We start from the raw sequence: 21,573 nt of genomic DNA on the forward strand, positions 1-21,573 counted from the left end.
GTGGGGGAGAAGGTTAGAAATCCACAGAGCAACACCAGAAAAACAAAAAAAGAATTAACACAAAAGAAAGGATAGCAGTTACCTGTGCTGCTATGTGGTAACGGAGAGGGGATAAGACAGGGTACGTGGTGGTGGGCTTCAGTGGTCTTGGTAGTGTCCCTACCCTAACTGAAGGCTACATGCATGTTTTATTATTGTTTTACGTGTGTGTGTGTGTGTGTGTGTGTGTGTGTGTGTGTATGCATTTTATAGACTCTTCTGAGTGATACTTTTTTTTTTTTTTTTTTTTAGAGTTCAGGCAATATTTGGCTAGATCAAGGACAGGGAGGGAGGTGGAGGCAGCAGACAGCAGAAAGATGCAAAGGACAGCAAGCATTTGAGGTAGTTGTGACTTTTATCCGTAAGGACAATGGAGACCCACTAAAGGGTTTCAGCAGGAAACAACCCAGAAATCCAACCACCCACTCCAGGCATCTTTGCATGAACGTATCAAAAACACCTCAGTCCCAATGCCCAGGATCTTCCCCTGCAAGCCTGTTTTTGCCTACATTTTATTCCCAGCATCTAACTCAGCGTCTGGCATAGAGGAGCCTAATGGAACAAGTGTTTGCTGACTACGTGAGTAACATAAAGGGATTGCCCTGAAAGAGTATGCCAAGAAACCTTGGATGGGAAGTATATACACCAAATGCAGTACAGTTAGTTGTTACTGTAGCTGGGAGGGAGGATCAGAGAACAGCACACTGGTGGCTTTCATTTTATCCATAATGTTTAACATACTACCAAAGAAGAATGTGAAACAAACTAAATTATCTCTTAAAACTGGGTGATGCATAGATGACTGTTTGCTACACCATGCTCCACACCTGTATGTTCAAAATATGGCAAAACAAAAGAACTAGATAATTAAATGAATGTTTTCAGGTACATAGTGGCCTGCAAACAATAAGCACTTAATGAACGGTAGCCACCTTAATGATCACGACGATGCATCTCGCCTGTGAAAGTGGACAAAAACGAGCTGACATCCCATCCCAGGGCACATACCATTATTGAGTAGAGGGTTACCTTATGGATACAGAAAATACGTGTAGGTTTTGTTTAATGTTCCACAACATGGTAACCATTTTAAACACATATATAATTCTGCTTTTAAAATATACCTTTTAAAAATGTTTATTTTCTATTAATAAGTGGTCTTATTGACATAACTGAACATAACAACGTATAACATTTATTCGTTTCCCACTGAAAGACTTCCCAGTGGAACTGTTTTCGGTAGAACATAGATCCAGGCATTAAGCATTTCCAGTGATGTTCTACGGTTGAAAAGGTAGTGGTGACCAGAACTAGAGGCCTTGTCCGTGCTTGCAATGGGACTCAATATTATCCTGCTGGGCAAAAGAAACAGCCAGGAGATGCAATCGTGCCATGACTGAAAAAAGCCAGGAGCATAAAAGATGCCAGATAGCCCACTGGTTGAAAACCAGAGCAAACGACACCACCTCTCCCATGCACCAATATGCTCTGAATCTAAAATAAGCCCTGGCAGCAAACTAAGAATGACAGTCTATTTCCTATGGTTTATTAAGTTTGGGCCCTGCAGATAAAGACCGCCAGAAAAGCAGCTGTAGTTTAATTGGTCTGGACATTTACTCATCTGAACATAAACAACGATCAGCTCATTCAGATTCCAGGGTCCCTACTCAGTTGTTGGGATGAGGGGAAGCATGGGGCAATCGAGGCCAAACAAAAGGAGAGAACTGCGGTGAACGACCCCAGGTTGTGATGGTTTCCCTGAGTCACCAGGACTTAAGGCCCTACACAGAAATTCCACCGGCAGCCTTAGCACCATTAGCACCACTGCAGTGGCCTCCATGGTACTCCACTGCCAATCAATCTGTAACCACAGTGTACACCCTCTTAGTGACTGCATTTTTAGACCACACATCAAATTATTAATGTAAACCAAACTACATTTAGTGATAAACATGTACTTCATAAATATCAGGGAATGAAAGTGTCTCAAACAGTTGAGAAGAACCAAACAAATAAAGGAGTCTACCTCTAAGTTTAAACCAAAAACATTTAAAAGAAATACTGCAACCATTACTAACAGATTTACTAACACAGTAAGACACTGGGTCAGGGAGGGATTAACTGCCAAATATTTCACAGTGAAGATTAAGTACTCATAACAATCTTCTGGTTTTAGTAGAAAAGATACCCACTGATGTATTTTTTCATATTTTTTCCATAATTTCTTCCTCTCTATTTTTTTTTCTATTTTTAATTATCATTTCAATAGTATTGGGGGAACAGGTGGTGTCTGGTTACATGGGTAAGTTCTTAAGTGGTTATTTCTGAGATTTTGGTGCGCCTATCACCCAAGCAGTGTACACTGCACCCAATGTGCAGTCTTTTACCCCTCACACCACTCCCATCCTTCCCCCTAAGTCCCCAGAGTCCATTATCATTCTTATGCCTTTGTGTCCTCAAAGCTTAGCTGCCACTTATAAGTGAGAACGATGTTTGGTTTTCCATTCCCAAGTTACTTTACTTAGAATAATGACCTCCAATTCCATCCAGTTTGCTGCAAATGCCATTATTTCATTCCTTTTTATGGCTGAGTAGTATTCCATGGTTAAAATACACAATCTTTTTTAATGGATGAAAATTATCTTGTTAAAAATAGGGCTTAAATCATGTTATCAAGTTATTTTGGCATGTTATTAAACATGCAGAACGCAGCTTGTTTTCTTCCTTAATCAGATATTAAATAGACTCTAAACTTAAAAAAAAGATGAGATCAGGTTGCCTGCAATGTAGAAAATGAACAAAAGGGAGCACAAAAGACTGGAAATGTAGAGTGGAAAAGGTTTCCCATAACTGTTACAAGGAAGCTGACAGAGAGGAAAAGGTCACAACCATGTTACTACTCACATCCTCCAGAAGGTCCTCAGGCAGACTAACTCTGGTGCCTCCCAGGAGGCAATCCTCCATGATGCGCGTGCCATGGCCATCACCACACGGACCAAGTTCCAGAGGATCTGTCAGCATATGGTCTAATGAATCCATTGTTTCTTCTCCACAGGTACTCTGGACAAAGACATGCATCTTGAGACAGAAAGGCAGAAATTCCAGGGATCTAGTTGATGCTAACACTCCTCCAGGAAAACATTCAACCTCCAGTCGGTTCTTACAACTTATCCTTGCACCCTAATTACAGCTAAACAGCTCTCCTCCCTCCCTTTCACCACAGCATTCCCACTGGAATTTTCAAGTCTTATCCGGAAGAGCTCTTTTCTCAGAGTGCTCCCACAGTAACTCCTAAATTCATAAATTTCATACGCCTTCATTTTACAGATAAGTAAAACAAGACTGAGATTAAATGACAAACAGATCACAATCTATAATTTACACTTCCCAGACCAATAATCACTCTCCCACAATGTAATTTCTGTAACAACTGTTTTTTAGCAATTAACTCTTTGTTGTTGGCTGGGTGCAGTAACTCACACCTACAATCTCAGTACTTTGGGAGGTCGAGGCGGGCAGTCCCCTTGAATCCAGGAGTTTGAGACCAGCCTAGCGAACATGGCAAAACCCCTTCTCTACAAAAAGAAAAAAAAAAAATTAGCCAGGCGTGGTGGCGCACGCCTGTAGTCCCAGCTACTTAGGAGGCTGAGGTGGGAGGATTGCTTGAACACGAGAGGCAGAGGGTGCAATGAGCCGTGATCACGCTGCTGCACTCCAGCCTGGGCAACAGAGACCCTGTCTCAAAAAAAAAAGAAAAAGAAAAAGAGAAAGAATATTCTTTCACAAAAGAAAATTTGCTGAAAATCAACATACACTAGTAAAATGCAAATGCTAACGGTCACTTTATGAGGGCCTATTAAAAGCCAGGCCTTTCACATATCTCATTTAATTCTCACAACTGTGCAAAGTAAGGTCATGGGTTATTACATCGGAATTAAAACTGAAAATTAGAGTAGGTCAGTAACTCGCCCAACCCCAGAGGCAGTACTGAAACTCAGGTCTACCTGCCTGCAAACCCATGTGCTTAATGCTACACACAATACCTCTCGTATAACCTCGCAATATTTAAATAATGAAAACGAAGCTTACTGATATGACTTTATTAGTCCACATAAATTCCTGAGGTTCCACACACCTGACCATAACCACCAGTAAAGTCAATGGCCAATCTGCCTTTAGCTGGTCCATCTGATCCGTATAATCATGTAAATTAACGCTACTTTTCTCCTTCCTGTAATAACTGAACACTGCTGATTACCGTTAGAAAACTACATACCACAACATTTTCAGACTGATGGCTGGGATTAGGTGTCAAGTTGACAGCACAGGACTGCACAATGCTAACAGGACCACAGGGAGCTTAAACTCAATCACTCTACTAACATTTACTAAATCCATCCTTTCCAGCTCCTATTCCTACGAAGTGGGCTAAAAAGAAAAAAGGACGTTAACAATCAAAACACCAGAATTCCAGCCAAGGTCTGCCACTAATTCCCAGTAACATTCCACAAATCTTACCACGCCAGGTGTCAATTTCCTTATTTGATGAAGGGAAGCTGGACCAGGTCCTCCCTCCCGTTATTTCCAATTCTGGAATCCTGCAATGAATAATCTCTAGATGAGTGACAGTGTGAATTACGTAATACAGGTACTTTTCTTTTCCAAAATTCTCCAATGATAAAGAACAGATCTATAACAACTACATGTAAAATGAAGCATGTTCCACTAAATTATTTCAAGCTCCCTTGAAGAGATTTCAGATCCATGTAAAGATACAGCAGAAACTTTAGTGTTGAGTCAAGTCAGGTGGGTGGTCCCCAAGCAACTATGCCCCCTCATCACCCTTCAGCACATGGTAAAATGACATCCTGATCGTGCCTATGCCTAAATAAGTGAAGAGGGTGAGACAGCACATAGCACATGAGTTTAACAAAACTTCAAAATAGCAAAAAAAAAATTGCAGAAGCAACCTGATGCTCAGAATAAAACCTTCTTAACAGAACTGGCATAGAACAGACTATCAACTGCAAAGTCAGTGTCCTACCTGCCTCTTAGGAGGTCTCTATTTATACAACTTGCTCACAAGTTTCTTCAGTGACGGTGCATGTGTAGCTAAATTTAATCCAGTCCAGTGACAACCTTTGCACTGCCACTATTCTGAACAGAATCTCAAAATACCAAAACCAGGCAGCTGCCAGGGAGTTGGACCCCGGAAGCCAAGGATTTCCAGGTCTTGGGGCGTTCTGAACCTCTTCACTAGACCACGAAGGCCTCTCGGCCTCTCATCACTGGCTTTTCCTCAGCACCTGGTCTAACTTTCCCCGCTGGACCCTCCCCAACGCAGAAGCTAAACCCTCGGGTCCTTCCGGAGCAACCGCCGGCTCCAAACCCCTCAACTCTGCAGCAAATCCCCCTCCGGTGCCAGCCCGGCTGGCCCAAGGCCCGGGTCCGATCCTCAGAACTGCACGGCTCGGCCCCGCCCCTCCCCCACGCCGTGCCTAACCCTAACCCCCAGCCTCACGCGTCGCACCGCTCCCCACGCCCCGCTCCCGCTCCCCACGCCCACAGGGGCAGCGACCTCGCGGACCCGGCCGCCCGCTCCCGCTTCCTCCACTTCCACCAGACACTTTAACCCTTCCGCCGCCCCTTGCCCGCCCTCACCTGAACCGCTGGCGCCGGCCCCCTAACCCGCAGCCCTTCTACGGCCGCGGGCTCCCGGACGCGCTCGCTCCCGCAAGGAGTCTGGGTGCGCGCACGCTCTAGGCCTGAGCGGCGGAAGGGGCGGGGCAGCGCGGGGCGGGGCCTGGAGGGTGCTGGGGCGGGGCCACAGCGGGCGGGTCCTGGAGCGGCTCTGGCGAGCATGAGGGTCGGCGAGGGTGCCTGCGCGCGGCTGGGCCTGCGAATGCAGATTCCAGCCCGCTTGCGCGTCTCACCTGATTTAGGAGCTTCCAGAGGCCCCAGACAGTGCCTGTCTTTGCCTGACCGCGAATCAAAGTTCCATAGCCCATGAGCGAAGGCACGTCCATTAGCTGACGTTTGCAGAGAGCATACCCTGCCCCAGGCCCTATGCTAAGCACTTTCTACCCGCCGTCTTTGTGCTGCAGCCCTGTGAGTGATGCACTATTAGTGCCCGTTTTACAGTTGAGGCCATGAGCAGAACGCGACCTCAGCCAGTGCCTCCGAGTTCCTTCATTCCTCCTTCCCTTCCCTGGGCCCTCGATGTCCAGAAAGAAAGTAAACACATCGAAGGATCACATTTTAAGTTAAACTCCATCATTTTCCTCTTGTTAGATATCAAGGCCCCTTTCCTCTTATTCACTGGGTTTTGCTTAGTACGGCCTCACACTACTTATTCCAGGTACTTCCAGCAGTGGCGCAGAGACCATCCTTAGTTCTGTGTGTAGATGGAACCAGAGAAGCCGGCCGGCCGAGCTAATGTTCTTCCCTTCCTGGAAAAGAGTGGTTTCCAAACAACCCAATCTCTGTTCCTCTACTGGCTCCACAAATGCCCTAAGTTCCTGTTACACTGTTGAGAGGCTCTTGAATTAGAAACGATCGAGTATAAATGGCAGTGGAATATCACTCCATAGTTGTCACCGATATTTCCCTTACCTTGAGATTGTGACAAGACCAGAAAGAGAAAAAGAGTAAAAACAATGTAAACTATAATTTTTGATAGACTTTTTTTTTTAAGCAGTTTAAAGTTAACAAAATTGAGCAGAAAGATGTTTTCCAAATACTCCCCGCCCCACCTCCCCACATGCATCGCCTTGTCTTTATCCACATCCCCTACCAGAGTGGTACATTTCTTAGAACTGATGAACCCGGCCTGGCCTGGTAGCTCACGTCTGTAATCCCAACACTTTGGGAGGCCAAGGCGGGCGGATCCAGAGATCAGGAGATCGAGACCATCCTGGCCAACATGGTAAAACCCCGTCTCTACTAAAAATACAAAAATTAGCCGGACGTGGTGGCTACTCGGGAGTAGTCCCAGCTACTCGGGAGTCCCAGCTACTCGGGAGCTGAGGCAGAAGAATTGCTTGAACTGGGGAGGCGGAGGTTGCAGCGAGCCGAGATTGAGCCATTGCACTCCAGCCTGTCGACAGAGCGAGACAGAGCGAGACTCCATCTCAAACAAACAAACAAAAGAACTGATGAACCTACATTGATACATCAGTACCCACCATCACAGTATAACGCAGAGTAATTTCACTGTCTTAAAAATCATCTGTGCTCTGCATATTCATCTCTCCCTCTCCTCTGCCCCTGGCAACCGCTGATCTTTTTGTCTCCATAGTTTTGCCCTTTTCCAGAGTGTCATCTAGTCGGAATTACGTAGTATGTGGCCGTTTCAGATTGGCTTTCTTCACGTAGTAACAGACATTGAAGTTTCCTCCATGTCTTTTCATGGCTTGATAGCTCCTATTTCTTTTTAGTGCTGAGTAATATTCCATTGTGTCGATATATCGCAGTTTCATCTATTCGCTTACTGAAGGAGATCTTCATTGTTTCCAGGTTTTGGCAATTATGAATCAAGCCAATTGCCAAATTACCTTCCAAAGCAGCTATACCATTTTGCACTCACACCAGCAATGAATGAGAATTCCTGTTGCTTCTCATCCTCACTAGCACTTGGTATTGTCAGTATTCTGAATTTTGGCCATTCCAATAGCTCCATAGTGGTATCTCATATTGTTTTTTGTTTTTAATTTTTATTTTTTGTAGAGACGGGGTTTCACTATGTTGCCCAGGCTGGTCCCCAACTCCTGGGCTCAAGCAATCCACCCACCCCACCCTCCCAAAGTGCTGGGATTACAGACATGAGCCACTGCACCTGGTCTCATATTGTTTTAATTTGCATTTCCCTGATGATGTAAGATGTAGAGCCTCTTTCACATGCTTATTTACCATCTTTATATATTTTTTACTAAGGTGTCTCTTAAGGACTTTGGCCCATTTTTTAGTTTTCATATTGTTGAGTTTTCATTGTTCTTTGTATATTTTAGATAACAGTCCTTTATCAGGGACGTCTTTTCCAAATATTTTCTCCCAGTCTGTGGCTTATCTTTTCATTCTCCAAACAGTCTGTCTCTCAGGGCAGAAATTTTAAATTTTAATAAATTCCAGGCTACCAATTATTTCTTCGTGCCTTTGGTGTTATATCTAAAAAGTCATCACAAAACCCAGTCATCTAGGTTGTCTCCTATGTTGTCTTCTAGTTTTATAGTTTTGCATTTTACATTGTCTATAATCCATTTTGAGTTACTTTTTGTGAAGGGTGTAAGGTCTGTGTCTAGATTCATTTTTTGCATGTGGATCCCCATATGTTCCAGCATCCTTTTTTTTTTTTTTTTTGAGACAGGGTCTGACTCTGTTACCAGGGCTGCAGTGCAGTGGTGCGATCTCAGCTGACTGTACCCTCTGCCTCCCAGGCTCAAGCAATCCTCCTGCCTCCACCTCCCAGGTAGCTGGGATTATAGGCATGCGCCACCACACACAGCTAATTTTGAGGTGTTTTTTTGTTTGTTTTGTAGAGATGGGATTTTGCCATGTTGCCCAAGCTGATCTTAAACTCCTGGACTCGAGTAATCCACCCACCTTGACCTCCCAAAGTGCTGGGATTACAGGCATGAGCCACTATGCCTGGCCTCCAGCACCATTTCTTCTTCTTGAAAACACTATCGTTTCTACATTGCCTTTGCTCCTTTGTCAAAGATCACTTGACTCTATTTATCTGGGTCTACTTCTGGGCTCTCTATACTGTTGCATTGTTCTACTTGTCTTCCACCAGTACCACATTGTCTTGAATACTATAGCTTTACACTAAGTCTTGAAGTCTTGTACTGCCGGTCTTCCAACTTCGTTGTTCTCCTTTAACAATGTGTTGGCTATTCAGGGTCTTTTGCCTCTCCATATAAACTCTAGAGGCAGTCTGTTGATATCCACTAAGTAACTTTCTGGGATTTTGATTGGGATGACATTGAATCTGTAGATCAAATTGGGAAAACCTGACGTTTTGACAATATTAAGTCCTCTTATCCATGAATACTTTCATTTATTTAGTTCTTCATTGATTTCTTTCATCAGATTTGTAGTTTTCCCCATATAGATATTGTGCATATTTTGTTAGATGTATACCTAAGTATTTCATTTTTGGGTGTGCTAATGTGAATGGTATTGTGTTTTTCATTTCAATTTCCACTTGTCCTTTGCTGGTATATAGGAATGTGATTGACTTTTTAAAATTAACGTTATACCCTGCAACCTTGCTATAATTGCTTATTAGTTCCAGGATTTTTTTTTATTCTTGGCTGGACATGGTGGCTCACACCTGTAAACCCAGCACTTTGGGAGGCCAAGGCAGGTGGATCACTGCAGGTCAGGAGTTCAAGACCAGCCTGGCTGACATGGTGAAACCCTGTCTCTACTAAAAATACAAAAATTAGCAGGGCATGGTGGTGGGTGCCTGTAATCCCAGCTACTCGGGAGACTGAGGCAGGAGAATTACTAGAATCCAGGAGGCAGAGCTTTCTGTGAGCCCAGATTGCACCATTGCATTCCAGCCTGGGCAACAGAACAAGACTCTGTCTCAAAAAATTAAATTAACCTTACACCCTGCAGCCTTGCTATAATTGCTTATTAGTTCAGTATTTTTTCTATCTTTTGGATTTTTGTCATCTGTGAACAGAGACAGTTTTATTTTTTCTTGCCAATCTGTATGCCTGTTTGTTTGGTTTTTTTCCTGTCTCGTTGCATTAGCTAGGATTACTGGTACAATGGTAAAAAGCAGTGGTGAGAAGCAACATCCTTGCCTGGTTCCTGATATTAGCAGGAAAGCTTTGAGTTTCTCACCATTAAGTATGATGTTTGTTGTAGGGTTTTTGTGGATCTTCTTTATCAAGTAGAAAAAGTGCCCTTCTATTCCTAGTTTGAGAGTTTTTATCATAGGTAGGTTTCAGAGTTTTGTCAAATGTTTTTCTGTGTCCATTGATATGATCATGTGGTATTTCTTCTTAGCCTGTTGATATGATGTTTTACATTAAATTGTTTTCAAATGTTGAACTAGGCTTGCATACCTGGGATAAATCCCACATGGTTGTGGTATGTAATTGTTTTTACACATTATTGAGGACTTTTGCATCAATATTCTTGAGTTATATAGGTCTGTACTTTTTCTTGTAATGTCTTTGTCTGATTTTAGTATTAGGGTGATGCTGCCCTCATAGCATGAGTTAAAATCCTCTTTTCCTCCCTGGCTATCTGAGGATAGACCAGCTATCATGAACAATACAGTAACTGCGCAAACTAGAAAGTTCATGACCAACTGACTACTTCAGAGGAAACAAATGCTCATTGATGTCCTTCACCCGGGGAAGGCAACAGTGCCTAAGACAGAAATTCGGGAGGAACTAGCCAAAATGTGCAAGACCACATCAGATGTCATTTCTGTATTTGGATTCAGAACTCATTTTGGTGGTGGCAAGACAACTGGCTTTGGCATGCTTTATGATTCCTTGGATTATGCAAAGAAAAATGAACTCAAACATAGACTTCCAAGACATGGCCTGTATGAGAAGAAAAAGACCTCAAGAAAGCAACAAAAGAAATGCAAGAACAGAATGAAGGAAGTTAGGGGAATTGCAAAGGCCACTGTTAGTGCTGGCAGAAAGCCGAAGGAGTAAAGGTGCTACAGTGATGCTATCTGCAGCCATTGGGGATGTTTCACAAGATTAATAAACTAAAAACTTTTTAAAAAGATGTATTCTCTCTGCTTCTATCTTATGAAAAAGATTGTAGATAATTGGTATAATTTCTTCTTTAAGTGTTTGGTAGAATTCACCAGTGAACACATCTGGCCTGGTACTTTGTGTTTTGAAAGGCTAATTATTGATTCAATTTATTTCATATATATATATATAGACCTGTTCAATTGTTTATTTCTTCTTCTATGGGTTTTGGCAGACTATATCTTTTAAGAAATTGGTCCATTTCATCTAGGTTGTCAAATTTGCATGCATACAGTTCAAATAGTATTCCTTTTCATGTCCATGGGATCTGTAGTGAAGTCCCCTAATATATATATAGATACCCTAATACCCTAATATATATATACCCTAATATATATATACCCTTATATATATATACCCTAATATATATATACCCTTATATATATATACCCTAATATATATATACCCTTATATATATATACCCTAATATATATATACCCTTATATATATATACCCTTATATATATATACCCTAATATATATATACCCTTATATATATATTATATATATACCCTAATATATATATATACCCTTATATATATGTACCCTAATATATATATATACCCTTATATATATATACCCTAATATATATATATATCCTAATATATATATATCCTAATATATATATATATATCCTAATATATATATATATCCTAATATATATATATATATCCTAATATATATATATATCCTAATATATATATATATATCCTAATATATATATATATATATATATATATTTTTTTTTTTTTTTTGAGACGAAGTCTCACTCTGTCGCCCAGGCTGGAGTGCAGTGGCACCATCTCAGCTCACTGCAACCTCCGCCTCCCGGGTTCAAGCAATTCTCCTGCCTCAGCCTCCTGAGTAGCTGGGATTACAGGCTCCCACCACTACACCTGGCTAATTTTTGCATTTTTAGTAGAGATGGGTTTCACTATGTTGGTTAGGCTGGTCTCAAACTCCTGACCTCAGGTGATCTGGCTGCCTCAGCCTCCCAAAGTGCTAGGATTACAGGGGTGAGCCACCGCGCCCGGCCTATATATTTCTGATATTAGTAATTTGAGTCTTTTTTCTTAGCCTGGCTGGAGACATCAATTTTATTGATCTTCTCAAAGAAGCAGATTTTTGTTTCATTTATTTTCTTTATTGATTTCCTGTTTTCAATTTCATTGATTTCTGCTCTAATTTTTATTTATTTTCTTCTATTTATTTTGGATTTGTTTTTTTTCTAGTCGTCTAAGGTGGAAGTTCAGATTATTGATTTTAGATCATTAATTTCTACCATATGCATTCAATAATAAAATTTCCCTCTCAGTACAACATCCCAAACATTTGTATGTTTCATTTTCATTTAGTTCAAAACAAAAATTCTGGAGGCGAAGTCTCACTGTCACCCAGCCTGGAGTGCAGTGGCACAATCACAGCTCACTGCAACCTTGACCTCCCAGGCTCAAGCAGTCCTCCCACCTCAGCCTCCCAAGTAGCTGTGACCACTGTGCTCAGCTAATTTTTTAGAATTATTTTTTGTCTCACTATGTTGCCCATGCTGGTCTCAAATTATCCTCTTGCCTCAGCCACCCAGAGTGCTGGGATAATAAGTATGAGCCACTGTGCCTGGCCCAAATTATTTTTTAATGTGAGATGTCTTTTTTGGTTCATGTGTTATAAAGAAATGTGTTTAATCAGCAAGTATTTTGAAAATTTACAGCTGTCTTTGTTACTTCTAGTTTAATACCATTGTGGTATAAGAGCAGACATTGTATGATATCTATTAAGTTTGTTAAGTGTGTTTTATGCCCCAGAATGTGTCCTATGTTGGTTAGTGTTCCATATGCTTGATAACAATATGCACTCTATTATTAGATGAAGTAATCTATAGATATTATTTCCCATTGATCTTTGTGTTGAGTGTAACTATGTCCTTACTGATTTTCTGCCTGCTCGATCTGTACATTTCTGAGAGATGACTCCACCATTATAGTTGGAGACCAATGACCCTCTATTTCTCCTGGTACTTGTTTTTGCTTTACATGTTTTGATGCTCTGTTGCTAAGCACTTACACATTAAGGGTTCTTATGTTCTGTTGGAGAACTGACCCCTTTATCATTATATAATGCCTCCACTTTATCTCTGATAACTTTCCTTGTCTGAGGTCTGCTGTCTGAAATTAATATAGCCACTCCCACCTTCTTTGATTAGTGTTAGCATGGTATATCTTTCTCCATCCATTTGTTTTTAACCTACATGTCATTATATTTAAAGTGGTTTTTCTCATAGACAACATATAGTTGGGTCTTGTTTCTTGACCCAGCCTGACAATCTCTTTTAACTGGTGCATTTGAACATCGATGTTCAAAGTGATTATTGATATATTTGGATTAATATTGACTATATTTGTTCCTGTTTTCCATGTGTTCCCTTGTTCTTTGCTCCTATATTTGTCTTCTACTCCTTTTCTGCCTTTTGTGTTTTTGAGATGGGGTCTCACTCTGTCACCCAGGCTGGAATGCAGTGGCACAATATAGCTCACTGCAGCCTCAAACTCTGGGGCTCAAGTGATCTTCTTGCCTCAGCCTCCTAAGTAGCTAGGATTATAGGCACATGTCACCACGCCCTGCTAATATATATTTTTATTTTCTTTAAAGACAGTCTCACTGTGTTGCCTGGGCTGGTGTTGAACTCCTGGCTCTAAGTGATCCTCCCAATCTCAACCTTCCAAAGTGCTAGGATTACAGGTGTGAGGCACCACACCCGGACTCTTTTGTGGTTCTAATTGAACATTTTATATGATTCTATTTTCCCATTTTCCTTACTTTCTTAGAATATCAGCAATGCTTTTTTTTTACTTTTTAGTGGTTGCTCTAGAGTTTGCAATATACATTTGCAATTAATCCAAGTACATTTTCACATAACACTATCCCACTTCATTGATAGTGTGCTTTTTTTTTTTTTTTTTTTTTTTTTTTGAGATAGAGTTTTGCTCTTGTTGCCCAGGCTGGAGTGCAATGGCATGATCTCGGCTCACCACAACCTCTGCCTCCCAGGTTCAAGAGATTCTCCTGCCTCAGCCTCCCAAGTAAATGGGGTTACAGGCACGCACCACCACACCCGGCTAATTTTGTATTTTTAGAGACGGGTTTCTCCATGTTGGTCAGGCTGGCCTCGAACTCCCGACCTAAGGTGATCTGCCTGCCTTGGCCTCCCAAAGTGCTGGGATTACAGGTGTGAGCAACCACACCAGGCCATAGTGTGCATATCTTATAACAAAATAATCCTAATTCCTCCCTCCCATCCCTTATATCATTGCCGTCATTCATTTCACTTACATATCAACATATATACAGATATATTAGTATATATCATTGCTATTATTTTGAACAAACTGTCATGTTTTAGATCAATGAAGAGGCCAGGCACAATGGCTCATGCCTGTAATCCCGGCACTTTGAGAGGCTGAGATGGGTGGATCACTTGAGCCCAGGAATTCGAGACCAGCCTAGGCAATATGGTGAAACCCCATCTCTACTAAAATAAATACAAACAATTAGCCAGGTGTGGTGGCACGTGCCTGTAGTCCCAGCTACTCAGGAGACTGAGGTGGGAGAATCGCTTGAGCCAGGGAGATCGAGGCTGCCGTGAGCTGTGATTGCACCACTGCACTTCAGCCTGGGCGACAGAGTGAAACCCTGTCTCAAAAAAGTAAAAAGAAAAATAAATCAATGATGAATAAGAAAAAGCAAGACTTTTCTTTTACCTTCAGTTATTAAAGGTAATAATGATGTTCTTCTTTATGTAGATCTGAGGTTCTGACTTTTATCATTTTTCTTCTCTCTGAAAAACTTAACATTCTTTCCAAGGCAGGTCTACTGGCAACAAATCCTCTTCACTTTTGGGGGATAATTTCATGGGCTACAGCATTCTAGGTTAGACACTGCTTTTTTCTCTCAACACCTTAAACATTTCATTCCACTCTCTCCTTGTGTGCACAGTTTCTGAAGAAAAGTCATTTTTTGTTCATTGGTTTTTTGGTTTTGAAGGATTTTTTGCATTTATCCTGTGTGTCCTCTGAGCTTCCTGGATCTGTGGTTTCATGTTCCATATTGATTTGGGGAAATAATCAATCATTATTGCTTCAAATATTTCTTCTGTTCCTTTCTCTGTCTTCTTCTAGTATTCCCATGAGGCACAGTTATACCGTTTTTTCATCATCTCACAGTTTTTGGATAGTTTGTCTTTCAGTTATAGAGGTTTCTATTGAGATATCCTCAAGCTCAGCGATTCTTTCCTAAGATGTGTCTAGTCTACCATTTAGCCTCTCAGAGCTACTTGTCATGTTTTTTTGTTTTTTTTTTTTCTTTTTTTTTTTTTGAGGCGGAGTCTTGCTCTGTGACCCAGGCTAGAGTGCAGAGGCGCAATCTCGGCTCTCTGCAACCTCCACCTCCCAGGTTCAAGCGATTCTCCCACTTCAGCCTCCTGAGTAGCTGGGATTACAGGCACCCACCACCACACCTGGCTAATTTTTGTATTTTTAGTAGAAGCAGGGTTACACCATGTTGGCCAGGCTGGTCTTGAACTCCTGACCTCAAATGATCCACTCGCTTCAGCCTCCCAAAGTGCTGGGTTTACAGGCGTAAGCTGCCGTGCCCAGCCTACTCTTCGTTTTTTATCTCTAGCATTTTAGCTCATCTTAGGATTTCCATCTCTCTCCTTACATTGTTTGTTATTGCTTGTTGTCTACTTTCTCTAGTAGAGCCCCTTTCATATCGATCACAGTCATTTTAAATTCCCAGTCTGTGAATTCCAACATCTCGGCCATATCTAATTCTGGGTCTGATGTTTGCTCTTTCTTCAAACTTGTGTCTTTTGCCTCTTAGTATGCCTTGTAATGTTTTTCTTGATAGCTGGCCATGATGTGCCAGGTAGACAGAGCTTCTGTAAGTGGGCCTTTAGCAATGTGGTGGTCAGGTGTTGGGGTTGGGGAAGCATTCTGTATTCCTAAAGGAGGCCTCAGTCTTCTGGTGAGCCTGTGCCTCTGGACTGTGAACGTCATGAGTGCTACGCAGTTATCCCCTCTTAGATGAGGGACGATGGCTAGAATGGGCTGGGGCTGGCTATTTCCCTTCCTCCAGGTGATTGAGGTTCTGCTATAACTTCAGCAGTTTAGGTGCTTGTTATAATAGAAAGATGAGAAAGCTCTGGAGTATTTCAAAATGGTTCCTTCTCCCCTTCCTCTGCTGGAAGCATGAGGGGATTTTTCTCCAAATTTCACTGTGAGAACCTAGTCAAGCTCCTGGGGATAAAACTCACAAAAGTGTGGATCTCCCTTGACCCCCGCCTCCAGTGAGACTGAGTTCCCTGGAGTTTTTAACCTCTCAGATTTCTCCACGCTGAGCCTGCAGCAATTCATCAAATATAGTTCAAGTTTTCCTAACCTGGCGCTGGTTCTCACAGAGGTTATTGCTCGTGGATTTTTTTCTCACGGGTTTCTGTTCTATAAACTATGATTCTCTGTATTTGCCTGTTTGTCTTTCCAATTTTGGAGACAGCAGTTTGTCCTGTGAGCTCAACTTTCTGACGGACCTAAGGAGAGATGTTGATCTTTCCATTTGCTCCGCTTCTTACTTATTGCTAGGATGGAGAGACAACTTCCAAGCTTCCTGCACGCCACGCTGGAAACCAAAAGTTGCAATTCTTAAAAGAAAAAAAAATAGCTCTTGTAGCTTCACACATACAAACAAACATGTTTATTAAAAAATATATTTATTAATTTTTACACCTGCTGCATAGCACAAGACTATTAACACTATAACTCACTGAATGTACAATAAATGTTCACATTTAAATAACAGGATAGGGTCAACATTTTCAACCAGTGGGTCAGCTTTAGCATCTCATGAAGTGCTTTTTAGACCTAGATACCTTAAGAGTTTTTTTGAAAGGATACTTCCAAGTCAGAAAACAAGAAGATCAAAACAATAGGTTTTTCCAGAATAACAGGAATTTTGCATGATGAAATGTCTATTTCTGTCGGTACAAATCAACAATAAAAACAAAATCTACATCCAACCTACTCCGAAGTACTCACACTGCACTGAATGAAGTCTACAGTGTCAGTGTCTCTTGAGAGAGGCTGCAATATCCACACTGGCTACATACATGTTTTCCAAATTAAGTTTTCTGATGGCTCATCATTTGCCATCTCTTCAAATCCAGGTCCTTTAAAACATCTATGACCTTGGAATGAATGTGCAGAACACCTGATCTGAAAGCCATGTGACTTGGCTCGACTGCCGTCCGTATCTCTGGCTGATAATATACAAATTAGTTTTAGAGTCTTTATTTCACTTAAGGACCAAAGAAGAAGAAGAAGAAGAAAACTTAGAAGGGAAAGCAACAAAGAGGTCCTTCCACAATATTTTCCTCTGTGTATTTTAAAACTTAAAACAACTGCCGTAAAATGAACATTCCATTCAGTGATTCTTTTCAGTTTTCCAGTAAGTTATTCCTGAGGGGAGGGGAGATACCTTACGGTTCAAATTAAAAAGAACGTAACAGGGCCAAATTTAAGTTATAAAAGCTAAAACTGAACCTTTAGAAAAGTCTACTAGTCTTCCCCTAGAAAGTCTTTCTAGACTGGACACTAGGATATTTGTAATCATTACACTGTGGGACTTAGGGAACCCGAGCCTGTATTTTGTAATGCAGGGTCAATATTTTCTGTTGAATATCTTTGTCACAAAGAGAGTCCATTTTCAGTTTCCATATATTTATGAAGCAACTTTCTCAAGTTCTCTTAGTACTCAAACATTGGGGAACAACTACATGAATGCAGTCTCAGAAATAAAGTGCGAAATCTACATATCAATAAAGTTCTTTTAACAGAATTGTTCACCTTTCAGAAAAGTGTCTTTATCATAAAGAAGCTACTCTACTTAATTTATAGAACCAGTTTTTACCCAGAAATGTAAATTAATTAACTTCATTTGAAATGAAGTAAGGTCTTTCTGTTCTGGAGTAATAAATTCTACTATGCAATAATTATTCTGAAAATGTGTTAGCATGTCACAAAAAGTTAAAATATATAATGATTTTTTAATGCCCAACTAATAGTATATTCATAAAGACTGGATTTCTTCCAGATCCCTTATAACTATCTGAATTATTATAAGTGGCCCCCACATTTTAATTTTTTCCCTAAGTGTGAAGTTGATCATCTTATTAAAAGGTCTAGATGAGTCACAATATGTTTAAAGTTAAAAATGTTAAGAAATAAGAAATGCCTCCTTTCCATCCAACTTTAAAGAATGTTCATTTTAAGACAGCATTTAAAGTAATAAAATACACTGAACATGTCAGCAAAAGTTAAATGTACACTTGGTAAGAACAAGGAATATATCCTTTACCAATGAATGATAAATGGATTCTGCAAGGCAGAACAAAATTTCAATACTTTCTCTTTCTCTCTCAGTAGTTTTGGTAATTTTTCTTGGTACCAATATCTCCTTCTTACCACCACCACAACCAGAGGATGGGAGGCAAAGCTTTAATGTAGGGGTTTAGATTCTGCTGACATCAAGCAGCCTTTTCTCTTTCGGGTAGCCCACCTTTGTGAAATAATGAAGAACTATCAGAACATGAGCTTCTGACCTAATCCACTGAGGACCAGCATCTGTGGAAAGCACTACCAACAGCCCAACAATAGTTTTCTAAAATAGGGAAGTTAAAAAAAATCAGCGAGAAAAATTTAGATGACAGTTTTTGCTTCAGAACATCACTGTCAAACTTTTGTTTCATCATTTTAATTTTGTTATTCAGCAGGCTCCCTTTGTTAAATTACTGAAAACTAAAACAAGATAAAGCAGTTCAGACCTAATACACACCCACAAAATGCCCCTTCTCCTTCGGTGCCATGGCTTGGAATAAGAAGTCCAGTAACCATGGACTTGGCACATCCTGTCTCCACCTTTGGTATGAACACAATACGCCACTTAATATTTCCACAAAGGAAAAGTAAGGCTCGTCAGTATGTTAAAAGACCAACTCAAGAGCAAGGCAAATTCTCTCCATCTCGAAATCTACTTTCCCCTGAAAGATCTCTGTTCTGTGGCAAAAACTGAAGGTTTGAAGAGTCAATTTGATAAAGATGACCTTGGCAAAATAAACCGCAGTGTATGGATGAGAGACAAAACTGTGGTTTCTGAACTCTTGAGTGAGTAATAAATCTTACAAAAGAGCTCTAAGTGTCAGAGCTTTCAGACTTATGAGAACAGACATGAGGTGGGTGCTGGATTCGAGCTCCAGGGTGGAAGTCATGGTTTGGTGATGTGCACTTCGCTGCTTCCGTTCCCGTTGGTGGTGGTGGTGATGATGTACTGTGTGGTCTGCTGTTGGCTGGTGGTCTGGGGGTCCAAGGAGTCACTGTGTGCAGGTGGCTGGACCTGGACTCCACCAGAGAGGGCAGAAGTTTGCTTTTCTTCCAAATCTGATTGACTTTCTGATAACACATAATGACCCTAGAGGAAGAAGAAAAGGATCTTTAAAAACCTGGGGCCTTAAAGGGAGGGTGAAGCTACTGGGGAAGGAGAGAGATGCAAAATGTCACAGGGGACCCAAAATAGGTTTCTATGAGAGATGCTTTGCCTAGGTCCTTTAGAGAGGGCGGATCAGTCACAGTAATTGACTACAAAGGTAAGCTCCTTAAAGGAGCACCTTAGCAGTTTCACCAAATGATAGAGTGAACAACTTCAGGTACAGTAATTTGCATCATGGTGGTAACATACGTGGCAAAGAAAACGTGCTGTTGTAATGCTCCTAATAATTTACAAATTCAGAAAAGATAGTTAACTGTCCATTCGATCTTAAGATTAATACAGAATGGATCCAAGAAGAGATATTTAAAGTCTCCTTGAAGAGGCAGAATGACCCTGAAGACAGGTAGTCAAGTCAATGGTTCTCAGACTTCAGAATTTCAAAAGACCAGCAAAATTTTAAAAAATAATAAATGGAGGCCGGGCGTGGTGGCTCACGCCTGTAATCCCAGCACTTTGGGAGGCCAAGGTGGGCAGATCACCTGAGGTCGGGAGTTCGAGACCAGCCTGACCAACATGAAGAAACCCCGTCTCTACTAAAAATACAAAAAAAAATTAGCCAGGCGTGGTGGTGCATGCCTATAATCCCAGCTACTTGGGAGGCTGAGACAGGAGAATCTCTTGAACCTGGGAGGCAGAGGTTGCAGTGAGCCGAGATCATGCCATTGCACTCAAGCCTGGGCAACAAGAGCGAAACTCTGTCTCAAAATAATAATAACAATAATAATAATAATAATAATAATAATAAATGGTTCCCAAATTTTATTTTGTCAAGTAAGGGCATTTAAAATATGCTACCATCAAATAGACATTTTAACACTCAAGAGCACAGGAACAACAGGATCTCAGAATGAAATCCCTTACACTGAATAAATTTAGCTTTATGAAAACTTACACATTGTCTTTGTTTTCTTATTTTTCTCCTCATCATGAAAACGTCTTCATAGACCTGTAGCTGGCTATTTTGTTACATTAACATTTTTAAAGAAATGTGTCTGTCAGTCAGAAGGAGGGTTGGTCAGCTACAGAACAGAGGAAGAGAGACGTCGCAGAGAGACTGTCAGGCAGTAGCCTGTCTGCACTGCCCAGAAAAGAGCCATCGCCAAATACCCATTTGATTCCACTAGGGCCAGATGTTCTGAGTTCACCCCCACCAGGCAACGTTATGATTATGATTGGTTTTTCCATGTGGGGAGGAGGCTGTTTCTCAACCTAGGGTCCATTGACTCCTAGAGGGTCCACAGGTTGGCTGCAAAAAATGCATGAACCCCCAAAAGTGTACATTAAATTAGTGTGCACATACACTGTAGCAGGGGGAGAGAAATAACTTTGGCTAAAACCATTCTCAAATGAGTTCCAGGCCAGAAAAAGGTCAAAGTCAATGGGTCCTACAGGGAACAAAAAATGTCCTGATCATGCCAATATGATTATCTCATTTTACATTCGTCACTGTTTTCACTGACAATTAATAGTGTTACTCTGGATTTACATATATCTCCTAAGTCTAGTTAATGTGACCTCGTGTGCTGAGAAACAAGTGAGCGCTCAGTATACTAAAAAAAAAAAAAAGAAGAAAAAAAAATCAGGTTTTTGAGGCCACAAGACTAGCTAGCTACCCTCTGACACCTCTTAAGAAAATCTTCCCTTGGTAATATCTCAATATTCCTAGCCGTTGAAGAGCATTTTTCCTTTTTTTTCTTCTAGCTTTATTAAGATATAATTAAACAAATCAACCTGATTAACATATCCATCAACTCATGCACTTACCATTTTATTTTGTGGCAAAAACATTATCTATACTATGTTAACAGTTTTCAAGTATACAATACACTATGAACACAGCCAGCATGCTGTACACAAGATCTCCAGAACCTATCCACCCAGGAGTATTTTTCTTTTTTTTCTTTTCTGAGACAGAGCCTCACTCTGTTGCCCAGGCTGGAGTGCAGTGGCATGATCTCAGCTCACTGCAACCTCCGCCTCCCAGGTTGAAACAATTCTCATGCTTCAGCCTCCTGAGTAGCTGGGATTATAGGGATGCACCACCACACCCAGCTAATTTTTGTATTTTTTAGTAGAGGCAGAGTTTTGCCATGTTGGCCAAGTTGGTCTTGAACTCCTGACCTCAAGTGATCTGCCTGCCTTGGCCTCCCGAAGTG

The 21,573-nt window shown here is 41.1% G+C and overlaps 2 protein-coding genes and 1 pseudogene across 17 annotated transcripts in view; 1 reads left to right on the forward strand and 2 right to left on the reverse strand.

Moving 5' to 3' along the window:
• Window positions 1-5,822, reverse strand: part of NFRKB (nuclear factor related to kappaB binding protein) — a 35,275-nt gene extending 29,453 nt beyond the window's left edge. For 2 of the 13 annotated variants that reach the window (XM_063671623.1, XM_054440477.2), the window contains exons 1-4: window positions 5,701-5,809; window positions 4,558-4,637; window positions 3,520-3,614; window positions 2,944-3,099 (exon numbers count right to left, since the gene is read on the reverse strand). In XM_063671623.1, coding sequence (XP_063527693.1) covers window positions 2,944-3,078 — 135 coding nt within the window. In that variant the 5' untranslated portion in view covers window positions 3,079-3,099; window positions 3,520-3,614; window positions 4,558-4,637; window positions 5,701-5,809. Of the gene's footprint in view, window positions 1-2,943; window positions 3,118-3,519; window positions 3,615-4,315; window positions 4,468-4,557; window positions 4,638-5,700 lie in introns of all 13 variants that reach the window. The other 11 variants (XM_063671620.1, XM_063671619.1, XM_063671622.1 and 8 more) reach the window with 9 other exon arrangements.
• A 4,497-nt stretch (window positions 5,823-10,319) lies between these two features.
• On the forward strand, window positions 10,320-10,721 carry LOC129008348 (small ribosomal subunit protein eS24-like; annotated as a pseudogene).
• A 5,848-nt stretch (window positions 10,722-16,569) lies between these two features.
• PRDM10 (PR/SET domain 10) overlaps window positions 16,570-21,573 on the reverse strand; it is a 104,001-nt gene continuing 98,997 nt past the window's right edge. For all 4 annotated transcript variants that reach the window (XM_054440487.2, XM_063671625.1, XM_054440488.2 and 1 more), the window contains exon 21: window positions 16,570-19,339. In XM_054440487.2, coding sequence (XP_054296462.2) covers window positions 19,136-19,339 — 204 coding nt within the window. In that variant the 3' untranslated portion in view covers window positions 16,570-19,135. The remainder of the gene's footprint in view (window positions 19,340-21,573) is intronic.

This window comes from Pongo pygmaeus, chromosome 9 (assembly GCF_028885625.2).
Source record: "Pongo pygmaeus isolate AG05252 chromosome 9, NHGRI_mPonPyg2-v2.0_pri, whole genome shotgun sequence".
Taxonomy (NCBI): domain Eukaryota; kingdom Metazoa; phylum Chordata; class Mammalia; order Primates; family Hominidae; genus Pongo; species Pongo pygmaeus.